Here is a 14,304-nt window from a genome sequence, read left to right as displayed (position 1 = left end):
GGCATGATCAAAAGACAGGGGGTAAAACCGAGGCTTTTACACGACGGAAGAGACACCTACCGTTGTGATAGGCGTGCCGGCGAGGATGCTCTCAGCTAAACCGGCGTTTTGGCGAGGGAAAGCTTTGCTTTATTAAAACATGCCGCATTTTTTCTTCAACGCGCATTTATTGCGGATGGTAACAGACGGACTTGTTGTATTTTAAAAGACACAATACTATCGTTTTTAAATCCCGTTTTGTCTTTTAAGCGATTGGGGGATTTGTGTCTCCCGTTCGGTTATTTTAATGACTGGTTTCGTGCTTTGCTGCGCGATGTACATGGATAAATCCAGTGTGCTCCTCGGTAAGGCAATGGACTGTTTTTCACATAATTGTGTTTGTCTTTCAGTGTAAAATACATATGTACCTCTTGTGCACAGACTGAAGCTACTGAGAAGCGATGATTTCTAGCAAACTGGTTGCCGCATGTTGTATGTCCGTGCTATGCGTCTCCTTGTGTGTGCAGCGGATCATGGATACATTTTGCATGTATGTACTGTGTTAAGGATGAAGCCTGTCCGGTAGTGAACTGATGCTCTTTCGTATTTCCATTCTACAGAAAATCATGGTCTCAAATAAAACCCCAGAGCTTTTAATAGAAATAACACTAACAGAATATCATTTTCAAAACATGAACTCTAAGATTGTGCCGCTGTTATATGCGCTTGGATTTACAAATCCATGTACGAAGGAGTCCTCTGCAGTTCCTGACCCTGTTGTTTTTAATCTCCCTATTACTGTCTTAATCTTGTGATTTACTAGTATGACAATTAATGCCTGAATGTGCAGTTGATATCGCACATATAGTGCCGATTCCCTTGAGAGTGATGGGCTATTTCCAGGCTATATGTTGGACCTCATCTTTGGCTTGGATTCAGTAGGTTGACTCAGGTGTGTGTCTGATTTTTGGTGTGCTTAGCTAGGCTGATATTAATGGGATATTTGTTTATTATAATGCTCCTGAAAAATCAGTCTGTGGGCAAACGGTTTGTGTTATTAGGTGTATAAACCCACTTGGATATGCAGTTTAGGGGGTGTGTCAGACTGGTCGCCCTGAACACAAGCGTATAATTTTGTCATCCTCAAACGGAAGGTCATATACACATGAGAGACATGCTCATCTGTGTTGCTTGGTTTGACAGCACGGTCAGCCCTAATATTTTGAAGTAGCAGAATCAGCTTCATTCACCAAGTGTGCTGGGGCACACAAGGAATTTGGTTCCGGCTGCTAGAGGCTATAGCAGCTAAATGTGTCCCTTTTGACGCTTTTCAGTTATTGTAACAAAAGGCTGAGTATATTTCCACGGGAAGTACTGGATCGATGAAGCTGGAACAGTGCTTACATGTTTCACAGCAGAAAATCATCTTAGTGTGTGGGCAGTACATTGTATAGAAAATAGTTCAAAACTGTGAAAATTTTAAAATCACACCAGTGGAGGTCTGCATTTTGTCTTTTACTAACTTGACTTGCCCGTGTGAGTGACTAAAGTGTTAAGAGGGAGTTGAGAACCAAGGAAGGCTGAAAATCAAGACAGATCATGGGAATAGCAAATCTCATGCCTTCCCGGGTGATTTTCGAAACCATTCTTCTCTGCAACCCATCTAGCTATCATACTTCCAACTGAACATCTACTCACATGTCGTAGAGACTGATGTTTACTTTGGGCTCCTGTTCTCTGACAGATTGGTACCTGGGGCTCTTCTCTAAGTGGTAAATGGTGTCAAAGGGAGGCAGTGCTCCACCACCTTTCTGTTAGCTGTGGCCATTTGTGTCAGTTGTGCATTAAAATTGCCATCCTTACAAAATCAGTCCTTTGATCATGTGTATGTTAATCAAAGCATGTGGCCTCTGAATGGCCCACTTCTGGCTGACTTGTTCTTAATTTTAAAATTGCTCTGTATATGCTATTAGTTGTAGATTACAGTCATATTCGAGAGCAATAGCAGTAAGTTTAGACATCCCAGATTGTGTTAAGTGTCTGGAAAGTCAAATTGGTTATTTTAATATGTCAGTATGTAACATTGCCAGAATTGAATAGGTCATCCTCTGTTAACTGTTAAGTCAAGAAGATGCCATAGATTTGAGAGTTGGGCTTGACAGTCTCTGAGTTCAAACGGATGTTCTTTAATAATTAAGGAAATACCTTGATTTCCATTACAACCTGCCTCTTGAATTAGGTATGAAAATTGCATCAGAAACTTTTTGCTGAAGGACATCAGGCATTCAAACGGCAGAGTGAGCTTGATTAGGTCAGTTTTTAATTCCTGCTATTTCAAGCTGTTTAACCAATCCCAATAATATTTTCAGTGCTCTGATCTGAATAGTCATAATGGAATAGATATGCATTTTTTGCATAGAATGTTATTTCATGTTTGAATCCTCTAAGTTAAGATAAAAGATTAAGCTTCTTACTTGGAATGAACTATTCCAGAGAGAAAGAGGGAATTTTCTATTGCTTTGCTCTTTCTGCCTTAATTCATATTGGGGGTTCCTATTGGTCCATTCATATTGGAGGTTCCTATTGGTCCATTTATATTGGGGGTTCCTATTGGACCATTTATATAGGGGGTTCCTATTGGACCATCCATATTGGGGGTCCCTCCCACTGTCACTTAAAATATAAGCATAACCATTTCATCATCAGCTGCAGTGGATCTTCAGGCATAAGCCTGTTTGCTCACTGAATGCATCCTGCCTGTAGAGACGTTTTAGTTAGATTTCTGGCCACACACTGTTTCTTGTTTTGTCCTCAGTGTATGTGCAAGTGGCTTGAAATCACATCCAGGGGGGAACTGAAGGATGTATATTTGTGCAATATTGATCATTTGCACGAGGACATATTAATAAATATGCACAAAACATTAGGTCAGCAGCTGTAACAGGGGTTAATGTTATGAACTTGCAATTTTAGCACTGGACACTTGCGCAAAGTGCAAAGATATGTTGCTCCAGTTAATTATGTAAGTATGATGGAATAAAACTGTATCTTTGGATAGCAAAGCTGGCCAAGCGGCTAGTTAATAATACATGAATTTGCTGAGAATCCCATGGCCAGCAGAGTGATGTCACTGCTGGGCCCTTGAGCAAGACCTTTAACCCTAGTTGCTTAAGGGACCGGCTGACCCGACCTTCTGATCCACTCTGGCTTGTCCATGAATCATCTGCAAAATAAATAAAATGTAATGTAATGTAAATATTTTCCTCTTATTTATAGACAGTAGTCTATTAAATGTATTATTTTTGGCAGGGAGCTGTTTCCTGTTCTTATGCATGTAAGAGAGTATTTTAATAGATTGTAGGAAGTTATCATCTTCCTGTCTCTTCCCAGTTTTGTTCGCTCTTTTGAAACAGTCGCTTGCTCTTACGTTTGTGTTTGCTGAGCGTTCACCTACAGTCTTAAGAACTTCTCTTCAGGTTTTCTTATGGATGTCACTTTGCCACAGCTGTTCATTGTTTGTAACGGTCGTCCTGATAGGGTGGGAAAAATGCTAAGAGGAGCACATGTTCACTACGTTTAGCTCTGGTTTTAGAACCATGAAAAGATCTCGATAAACCAACACGCTATCAGTGAATATTTGGTTTTACTGGAATGAACCATAACTGGAATAATTAAAATATAAAAATCCTGGGTTACTTGGTTCAAAACCCATGTACATTTCAGGTGTGTTTTCACATGTGGCTACCTGCCTGTTCTTCTGGTCATTAAAGTATATTAATTATTAGTTATTCATATTAGTTTCTGCAGAAACAATTTACCAGAAAGGGGAAGGAACTTAAACTCTTTTAACCTGTAGATCACAGTATCTACCTGAGGACGATGCTTATTATGTGACTGTGAATTGGTCCAATATTTTCCTTAAATGTCAAAGGATAGTGACATTGAGGTTTGCCACTCTGCAGATGTGTGTAGTGCTTTCAATCCTCAAAGCACAGAGGGTGTCTTACAAATAGAACAAAGTCTCTCTTTTGTCTTTCTGATGATTGCATGCTCTACTGACCTCTGTGAAATAAATTAATGTTTAAATAAATAAGCATGAATAACTGAAAGGCAAATCTGAGCCCGAAATAGCCTGGGTTTGCTGATACTAGCTTGTCTCACTAAAGCAAGTTCAGAAAAACATGTGGAACTCATTTAAACCCCCAGCCTGGAGAAATGGGTGCGAGTGTCATCATATGGAACCAATTAAGACCATGTGGGGGGATAGGCTTGGGTCTTCTAAAGACGGCAACATCACCCCGACAGCAGGCTAGCCTACTGGATGACCTGTCGATGCCACTTTAAGACATGTTCTGGTTTTCCATGCTTGTTTTTTGTAAAAGTCATTTTTAACAGAAGTGTTTTTATCTTTCCTGACTCCCAGGGGACGTAGGAGTCTGGGGGGGCGGGGGGGGGGGGGGGTACCGCAGCAGTTCTGGTTTTGGGTTTTGAATCTGTTGACATATAGACCACGCCTCCAGTATGCTGACCTACTGAGCACATTGTCACTGTCCTACTAACCACATTCAGTTGTAACCCAGTAGCCTCTAGGGTACCTATGCAGCACCTTGCAGCTCGAAGCTTCACATCCTTACAGTGTGTGCTGCACCTCAGCTTTGCAGCTCCTGGCTGAGCTCACAGCAGCACGATCCCACGTGAATCTGTCCACCTGGAGTCTGAAATATTGCTGCTCACAGGCCGTCAAGGTGCTTCTTGGTTCACAATTTCTGAAAATTGTATACTCTTGTTCATACTGTAGTCCATTCACTGTGTGCTCAGTACCAGAGGCTCTGGGTGCAGCTTTCAAATAAAGGGTCTCACAGTTAATTTGGGTGAGTCTGGCATCCTCGTAGCCTTCTGTCAGGTATAGTTATGTCAAGTTATGTGCGGATGTGGACCTCATATTCAGTTATTGATGTGGGTATCTATGGAAAATCCTGTCAGTTTTGCACATTCATCATAAATTCGAAGTAAGACTTCTTGAGAACCTATAGTGTATTTGGTTAAGAGTCTAGCTATCATGCTGATACACATTGACGTTTATTGTGTCAGGTTTATTTTCGACCTGCTTTGTCAAGCATCTGAAGTAACTGTGCAGAGACGGACAAAGCGAATAGCTCAGCCCCCACCTCTCCTTCCAGGTTCTTCCTCCTCCAGTCCGAGGCTCTTGACGAAGAGCCTCTCCCTGGAGCCAGGTCCCTGTGTTGGGAGCGATGAGACCCCCCAGCGCCTCTGCTCGGACCCTGGACCACTGGGACCCCGCCATTGCAATGGCACCAATGAGAAGACCCCCGCGGAACCCGCAGCAGCTACTCCCAAAACACGCCCCCCCCCTGCCTGGCCCCAAACCCCAAGGTAGGCCGCTCCCCCAGCGGGTTCCTCAGTGCACGTCTGTTTCAGTGATGCTGATCCAGATGGGTGGTAATCGCCGGCTTTCATTCCTCTTTGCAGTGCCACCGAAGCCTCCTCATTTACAAAGCGCCCGTCGACCAAGAGCTCCAGATAAACCCCTCCCACCACCTCCCTCTCGCCCTTTACCTGCGGACCCCCGCTCTGCACGCTGCACCCTGGCCCGTGGCGAGGGCACCCTGTCGCCCTCCTGTGTGCTTTCGCTCATTGAGAAATTTGAAAGGTAAACAGTGCAGGTGGGCTGTATGACTGTCTTCCCAGGAGAATGCTGCTCGTTCCCAGCCGGAGCAGGGCATTCTGGGAGGGGATTCCACGCGCTCTCGTTTCTACACCCCTCTTAATATCCATGAAAGGAAACCTGTGGCCAGACACTGACCAAGGCTTTGCTTTGAATCATTAAAAATTAAAAAGCTAAATTCCCCCTGAATATTCTAGTTCCCTTTATTGTGGAATCAGCTTTGGGGTATATACATAATTCCTGTGCTATGCTTTTTTTTTTTTTATCAGAGAGCAGATCATCGTGGTGCCAGACATCACTGGGGGCACCGTCTGCACACCCAAACTGCCGCCGTCTGGAGCAGAAGAGGCCACCCCCTTGCAGCAGGAGCCACCCACTTGCAGTCCGGAACCTCAGGAGATACCGGGCAAGGTGCTGGAGGTGGCGGAAACGATGGAGGAGGAGGACAATAATGAGCAGAAAGAGGGAAAAGATGGGCAGGAAGAGGAGGACCTGGGTGCGTCTTGTTTGGAGCGACGGCTCTCTCTGGAGTCAGGCTGCAGCGTCTCCGACAAGCTGCTGGACGCGCTGGAGATGCGGGAGCTGCTGGCCGGCCAGGCGGACCCTCCCCCGGAGCCGCGGCTCTCCCTGCCCCCCTCACAGGCAGACGGCAAGCTGGCCAACCGGGACAGCGGCATCGACAGCATCAGCTCGCCGTCTCACAGCGAGGAGCTCTGCTTCGCCGCCGATGAGGAGCGGGTCCTCCACAGCAGGGAGGCGTGTCCCTGCAGCCCCGCCCAGCCCCTGCCCCGCATCTCCTCTGCCCACTTCTGTGGCTGCGTGGAGGCAGCGGAGGGTGTGGGTTCGGCCTCCGCTGAGGGGGCCAGGGACTCCGAGGGGGACAGCGACATGGAGGAGGTCAGCGGCGATGAGAGCGAGTTGACCCCCACCGCGTTGCAGCCTTTGGTCCTCCCCAAGACTGAAAGGCAGGACTCCTCAGAGGTGAGCTGCCTGCCATTAGGCACTGGGAGGACTGGGCTGCCTACTGGCATCCTAAGGGCACCCAGAGGGTGATGCAGTGGCTGTGCTGCTCTGCAGTTATGCAGCGGCGCGAAACAACTGGTAAATAAACAATAAATAATTATTACGAGTCTAAGCAGCATTTGCGGTTGGATGCCTGTTGTTTTTTCAATGTAATTGTCACTCTTTCTCAGTAACACGTATGCATTTCCAAAACAGACTAGCAAATGCACACAAACCATGGCAAATTTATTGTTTTTTCTTCAAAATAAATGATTATCGAAACTGATATGCCTCTATGGCCTAAGCGGTTATGCTGTAGCTACTTGTGTGGTTTGAAAACAGACAGAAAACAGAAGAGCTGTTGACTGGAAAATGAAACGTGTGTCACAACATTCATGTGGCCGTGAAGGGATACCTGAGGTTAACCAGCAGGGGGAGCTGAGTTACAGCCCAGTAAGGGAAATCAAGAGGCCAGCGTGCAAGATGTGTAATGCTATAAAAGGATGAGCGTAGGACCGCGAAGAGCATCATTGTGCATCAATCAATGAGTTATCAATACAATGAAACATGACATATTTCTGGTTAAGTGAGGAGCAGAAAATGTTTGGAAGAATCACACAAGAAAAGTAAGATAGGTGAACAGGGTTAAACAGCCACAAGAGGTTAGCACTTTTGGATAGTGATTTTGCACACAAAAAAATGTCCCAGTTAAAAGCAGTGTTTGCCTGGGTCATGTGGAGATTCTCTGCTCTTCTGGAATTGTAATTAGATGGGACTAATCATTTTAGAATGGTGGATTAAAACCAGTTCTCAGCTCACAACACAGTTACAGTTTGAACTGCATCCTGGCAGGAGTGTTTGGCATAATCATGTTTAATATAATGTTTATCCTCAGTCTGGATTATCTGTTATGCCCCAACTTGATGCCCCTTTTCTGGTTTATCTAGAGATTCTGTATGTACCTCTTTCTTAATTGTAGAAATGTAATGTAGTGTCATATTTATCATTTAGCATGTGAACCTTTAGTCTTTTCAAAGATGGCTACAGGTCAGTTTTCCAGTGCTGTGATGATACGCCTGTACAGGCTCCTTAGTTTGCCTCGTGTGTCTCCTGCTTCTAGCTATCCATCCAGCAGAGGGTCTTCAACATTGCCAACGAGCTGCTACTCACGGAGAAGGCCTACGTGTCCAGGCTGCACCTCCTCGACCAGGTGTTCTGCTCCCAGCTGATGGAGGAGGCGCGGCTGCGCAGCTCATTCCCCTGCGAGGTGGTAATGGGCATCTTCTCCAACATCTGCTCCATCTATTGTTTCCACCAGCAGTTCCTGCTCCCCGCGCTAGAAAAGCGAATGGAAGAATGGTGAGACGTCCGACTGGGACCTTAATTTTTTCCATTGCTCATCGCTTATGTTTTCTCTTAGGTAAACCCCACTGGGATATTTTGTATATGTCTGCGAGATGCTGATATGAATTTTATGTATTTCCAGGGAGCTGAATCCTCGAATTGGGGACATCCTGCAGAAATTGGCTCCCTTCTTGAAAATGTATGGGGAATATGTGAAGAACTTCGACCGGGCAATGGAGCTGGTCAACACCTGGATGGAGCGGTCTTCCCAGTTCAAAGCCATCATCCATGATATTCAGGTGGGAGCTGTTGTCATGGCAACTTGAGCCTCGCTGTTAAACGTCCGCATTCTACTCGGACTCGAGACCACTGTGAATTACCTCCAAGGCTCATTAGGCCAAGGTTCCCGGCCTGTCAGGCTCTTTGCAGCTGTGGTGTTAGTTACATTTTCCACTGCTTTCCCTTCCTTTTGTATTTTCAAGCTTTTTTAAACCAAAGTAAAACAGGTGTATGTGCATTTTGAAATGATTTCATAGAATCTTGACATTTCATATAAAACACATTACAGTCACCCATGACATTTGCGAGGTTTGGGGTGAAAGATCCCCACGAATGTGAAAATTCACAAACAATACTTGGACCCTAACCTCAACTCATCTCTTAGTCTGCCAGCCTAAACTGTAAAAAAAGACTGTTTATTGCCAAATAAACAGTACTGTTTATTGTACTACTGTTTACTGTAGGACACTTTGCGTGTCCAATTACATTTCCAATGTCATTTCCTATCAAGACCTTTTTATGTAATATACACACCATTATTAAAAATGCAAAATTAGCGTCGAATAAGTAATACTGAACAAAGCTATAGCGAGTAAACATGAGATTCTACAGTCACAGACAGCTAACACGTGAGTGAGGCTAGATGCTGAGACAATGATGTGTAGCATACACACCCTGAGACTTTTGATATTAAAGATATAGTATGCACTTACACAAAAAAAACTATGTAACACTGATGTTTATAAATTATATGATTTTATGTGATCCATTTTCAGTTTTGTTTTTGGCCTGCACGTCGTCTGTGAGTTTCTGCGATCTTTCAGTAAAGCTCCAAAAATTGTCCCATTGCCAGCTTGCGAATAACCGAAACTACAAATGTCAGATGAGCAAATCTGGAGTGAGGACTGTAATTTCATAGTTTATTTGAAATGGGTGTAATTTTTGGCACTATTTAGAACAGCATCATGCTCCCGATCCCCGTTTATTCCTGCTTTATCTAACATGTTATTATCTTTGTTGCTGTTTTAATTGCATTCGGTATGTGTCACTTTCCTCTGACTGTGCCACACAACAGCAGTTAGTCACCACAGCTTGTGTCTTAACTGCTGTGCCTTACATCTTCCTGGTGCAGGTGGGATAGCATTACACAGCATATCTGTACTGTTTAAATACTATCTACATTTTCATCAGGAAACCACAGGAGTCCCTGAAACCAAATGTAAAATGTGCTACTTGATCAATACCATTGTCTTATGCACTTGTTTCGGTATCGTATTGCGCGATGAAACGCCTTCACTGCACATTGAGCCCCACGGCGTGATACTTGCAGTTTCCGGTATCCGTATCGCATCCTGTCCGTAGCTCTGCCCTAAAATTAGATGCGCTCCTGAGCTGTCAGTGAGCTGAGTGATGAAAGTGGAAATCCAGGGTGAAAGGTGTCGATGAGTGACAGCATGCAGCACACAGTCTGTGTGGAAAGGCTGATATGCTGTTTGTCGCCATTTGTGTAGCTTGTGGGCAATGCGGGACCTGTCATTAAATTGTTTTCATATTCAGTTTTAATATTAACAAGTGAATTGTGTTGCTTTTGACATACTTCAAATTACTCATCTTGGTATAGAGCGTAAATGCATAATTCCACTTGAGAAGCCTTTAAAAATTCTATTATTTTTGATTAATACCCTTCATGCGTGCAGAGTGCCCCATCTGTCGTGTTCAGTAGCGTATGAACTCACTTTTGTTTCGCCTTTAATATTGTGGAGTCAGAGAAAAGCTTGGCGTTTCCCCATTTTCCCTCTCGAGACGGTGGCTGAAGGCAGCACAACGCATGTTTTAGGCTTCATACGGACTCCGGCAGCCGCCTGCAGTGAGGCTAAGAGGGAGACTGCTTGATCAAAATCCAGTATAGTGAGGTGGATGGTCAGCTGGAGCCTCCCTCTGGTGGAGGAGTATACCAACAGAGCCTCCCCCCAGATACAGGAGTATACCAACAGAGACCCCCAGATACAGGAGTATACCAACAGAGCCTCCCCCCAGATACAGGAGTATACCAACAGAGACTCCCCCCAGATACAGGAGTATACCAACAGAGACCCCCAGATACAGGAGTATACCAACAGAGACTCCCCCCAGATACAGGAGTATACCAACAGAGCCTTTCCTCAGAATGCTCTGCAGCCCTATTACTGCCCATGGCTGCTAGTTGTTTGCCCTCATGCCGTCTTAGAGTTAATCTTAGAGATAAAATTCCTTTTTTATACTGTAGGGGGTGCCCCATCAGAGACTGGGGGTATAGTTTTGTGCTGTGTCACCCTTTACTGGTATATGACGTGCTTGTGTGTTGTGCTTGGCGCTGCTTTGGAGCTGCGGCCGCCCCCCTTTGCCTCATGCTCTGCCTCCACCTGTCCTGCAGAAAGAGGCGGTGTGTGGGAACCTGACCCTGCAGCACCACATGCTGGAGCCCGTGCAGCGCATCCCGCGCTACGAGCTGCTGCTCAAGGACTACCTGCACCGGCTGCCGCAGGACGCCGACGACTTCAAGGACGCGCAGAGTGAGTGTCTCCACCCAACCCGCCCTGTCCCGTCCCGTCCTGTCCCGCCCTGTCCCGTCCTGTCCTGTCCCGCTCTGTCCCGTCCTGTCCTGTCCCGCCCTGTCCTGTCCCGTCCTGTCCCGCCCTGTCCTGTCCCGTCCTGTCCCATCCCATCCTGTCCCGCCCTGTCCCGTCCCATCCTGTTCCATCCCGTCCTGTCCCATCCCGTCCTGTCCTGCCCTGTCCCATCCTGTCCCGTCTCGTCCTGTCCCGTCCTGTCCCATCCTGCCCTGTCTCGTCCTGTCCCGCCCTGTCCTGTCCCATCCTGCCCTGTCCCACCCTGTCCCATCCCGTCCTGTTCCATCCCGTCCTGTCCCATCCTGTCCTGTCCCACCCTGTCCCATCCTGTCCCACCCTGTCCCGTCCTGTTCCATCCCGCCCTGTCCCATCCTGTCCCACCCTGTCCCGTCCTGTTCCATCCCGTCCTGTCCTGACCAGTCCCGTCCTGTCCCATCCCGCCCTGTCCCACCATGTCCCGCCCTGGCCTATATGTGCTGTGTCTCTCTGCCAGAGCACATTATGCCCCCCCCCCCCACAGGTTTTGTATGGCCTTACTGTACATTATGGAGGGGTTTGCCTGGGCCGCAGGGTCTTTATGGGTGCCACCGCTCATAATTGGACTTGCTTGGGATCAGCTTGGGGAAACTGTTACATTGTGTGTCTCCTGCCCTGCAGAGTCTCTGGAGCTGATAGCGACTGCCGCCGAACACTCCAACGCGGCGATCAGGAAGATGGTGAGTGGACACGACCACCGGCAAACCACAGCAGCTCCCCTGTGTCCCCACAGCAAAACCAGAAACCAGTGCTCTTTGGGAGGGGTTCATGACGGGCAGCAGTATCACGGTTTTAACCTGGCTTTCCTTTTCTAGTTGGTTACAGGTGATACTTACCTGTGTTTTTATAGGAGCATTTTACCTCCATCTGTGTGTATCTATGGCCATGTGAAACTTTCATTTGCCTACATTCCTGTGTGCAGATGTCAGGGCTTCCTAGTAGCACAGCTGGTGAAATTGCTTTTTTGGAGCATGACTTCTGCGCTTTAGCTCACATTGTGCTTCAGTCAGACCTTGGCTGCCAGCTGTAAAAGCCCTCTGGCGGCATTCTACATGACCCACTGTGCGCTAAGAAGCCAGCCAGCCTCTAAGGCACAGGAGGAAATGTAGATTGCAGCCTTGTGCAGAGCTGGAAAAGGCCAAATGCAAAACAGATAATTTCTCAGGGTTCCTGACCCAGGGTTTTTAGCTTGAAGAGTGTGTTGCCCTGTGTGTGTGTGCAACAGGAGAGAATGCACAAGCTGTTGAAGGTGTATGAGTTGCTGGGCGGAGAGGAGGACATTGTTAACCCTACCAATGAGCTGATTAAAGAGGGCCACATCCTCAAATTGTCAGCCAAGAATGGGACATCGCAAGATAGATACCTCATACTAGTGAGTAAACATCACTTCCATTTTTACACATTCATTGTAAATATTCCATTTCCAGTGCAAGATAAGCAGTTGGAAGATGGATGGATTAATGGATGTACCTTTATCTGTTGTTAATTGTAGTTGTACCATTACGGTTGCTGATGATCTCAACAACTCAATGGAGTGTTGCTATGTGGTTGTACTGAAAGAGTGGAAATTACACTCTCTTTGTTTGTTACTGAGCCAACACTCAGCTCTGTTTATTACTTAAACACTTGCACATTTAATCAAGCCCATTGCAGGTGTCTTCATTACTGCAGACTCATCAAAGTTACTGTGTTGCTGCAGGTAGCAGGAAAATTGCTTTCCAGCAAAGACCCTTCGGTAACTTCTGTCTTTCCCTGAAGTTCAATGACAGGTTACTGTACTGCGTTCCTAAACTGCGGCTGATTGGACAGAAATATGGGGTGAGAGCCAGGATCGACGTAGATGGCATGGAGGTATGTCTTGCACTTCTTATTTTTTTCCATTTACTTCATTCTGATCTGGATTATGTATCACCATGAATTAGTTTCCAGATGTATGAGCAGGGATGCTTTTAACCACACAGCCTGACTGCCTTTGATGTATGCAGTATGCAGGCACCTTCTTTTCAGCTCAATTCAATTCAGTCCAGTCCAGTTCAGTTCAATTCAGTTCAGTCAAGTTCAGTTCAGTTCAATTCAGTTTGGTTCAATTCAATTCCATTTAATTGAATTTTATACAGTGCCGTTCACAATGTAGTCACCCCCAGGAGCTTTAAATAGGGTGTATTACATTCCTATGTCATTTGTACGCAATAATTCAAAAACAGGGAAAGAACTGAATTACAAAAAGAAATAAAGCAGATGACAGCAGAGGATAGGAACCAAAAACTCCCAAGGGGGGAGAACAAAATCCTCTGGGGGTCCAAGGGCCCTGGCCGACCCACCTCCTCCAAGCTCCCCGTCTTGGGCGTGCTAACATTATAGAATTCTGATGCTCTCTGTTGCGTTCCAGTGATATTAGGACTGCATTTGGCGAAGCTGCTGGAGACAGGGAGGATAGTGAGGTCACTTCCTTTGTGCCTTTTTCAGCTGAAGGAAACTGGTGGAGTGAACATGCCCCGGACATTCCTGGTGTCAGGAAAGCAGCGTTCCCTGGAACTACAGGCCAGGTGAGTGGAGGACCAGCCCCAAGTACTGGCAGGCTGGGTGGGAGAGACCTGCAGTAGCTGTGGTTTTACCGTCTACTTACAGTGCGGTGAAAGATGCAGAGGAGTGTAGGTCAGTCTGGGCTCATGTGGCTAGAGCCCACTGCCGTGCTCACAGCCATGGAGCTCCACTCAGGGCAGCACAGCAAGCCCACGGCAGTTTGTTTTATTACCGCCTTTCCATACATGTGCACCTGGGACCATTTTATCGGTCTTAAACTTTTTTTTTCCCCATAGGACGGAAGAGGAGAAGAAAGATTGGATCCAGGTAGTTTTTTATTCTCATATTTCCTGTAATATTTTTTCCCTTCTGTCTGTCCCTGCTGGCTCCTTTGCGCCGACGTCTCATCACGATTCCCGTCTGTCTCTCAGGCTATCCAGGCCATCATCCAGAGGCACGAACAGACGCTGGAAACCTTCCGGGTTCTCAACTGCTCCTTCCGGGATGAGGACTACACCCCCCCCAACTCACCGGTTAGTGTGACAGTAGGCGTGTAATAAGTAGATTAGTCCACTTCTCTCCGTACAGGTTTCGGTGCCTCCTCGTCCTCACGTGCTTGCTCCTCCTCCCTCCCCCAGAACAGCACAGAGCTGGGGAAGCGAGCACCCACACCCATCCGGGAAAAGGAGGTCACGCTGTGCATGAAGTGTCAGGAGCCCTTCAACTCCATAACCAAGAGGCGTCACCACTGCAAGGCCTGCGGTCATGTATGTCTTTCTTGCCACAAAGTGTCTAGACATCGTAAAGTAGGCCTACAAAAGGCCAAGCTGCCTACAAAAGGAAGTG

The 14,304-nt window shown here is 46.5% G+C and overlaps 1 protein-coding gene across 1 annotated transcript in view; it reads left to right on the top strand.

Moving 5' to 3' along the window:
• The window catches only part of fgd1 (FYVE, RhoGEF and PH domain containing 1), a 39,338-nt gene that overhangs the window by 18,314 nt on the left and 6,720 nt on the right, over positions 1-14,304 (top strand). Inside the window, 14 exon segments of the mRNA XM_049017744.1 lie at positions 5,160-5,344; positions 5,346-5,373; positions 5,470-5,650; positions 5,935-6,646; positions 7,788-8,026; positions 8,154-8,310; positions 10,704-10,842; positions 11,557-11,615; positions 12,161-12,307; positions 12,694-12,786; positions 13,402-13,481; positions 13,755-13,785; positions 13,890-13,991; positions 14,097-14,225. Of these exon segments, the coding sequence (XP_048873701.1) occupies positions 5,160-5,344; positions 5,346-5,373; positions 5,470-5,650; positions 5,935-6,646; positions 7,788-8,026; positions 8,154-8,310; positions 10,704-10,842; positions 11,557-11,615; positions 12,161-12,307; positions 12,694-12,786; positions 13,402-13,481; positions 13,755-13,785; positions 13,890-13,991; positions 14,097-14,225 (2,282 nt within the window).

Source organism: Brienomyrus brachyistius, chromosome 6 (genome assembly GCF_023856365.1).
Source record: "Brienomyrus brachyistius isolate T26 chromosome 6, BBRACH_0.4, whole genome shotgun sequence".
NCBI classification, from domain to species: domain Eukaryota; kingdom Metazoa; phylum Chordata; class Actinopteri; order Osteoglossiformes; family Mormyridae; genus Brienomyrus; species Brienomyrus brachyistius.
This window is presented reverse-complemented; position numbering and strand designations above follow the sequence as displayed.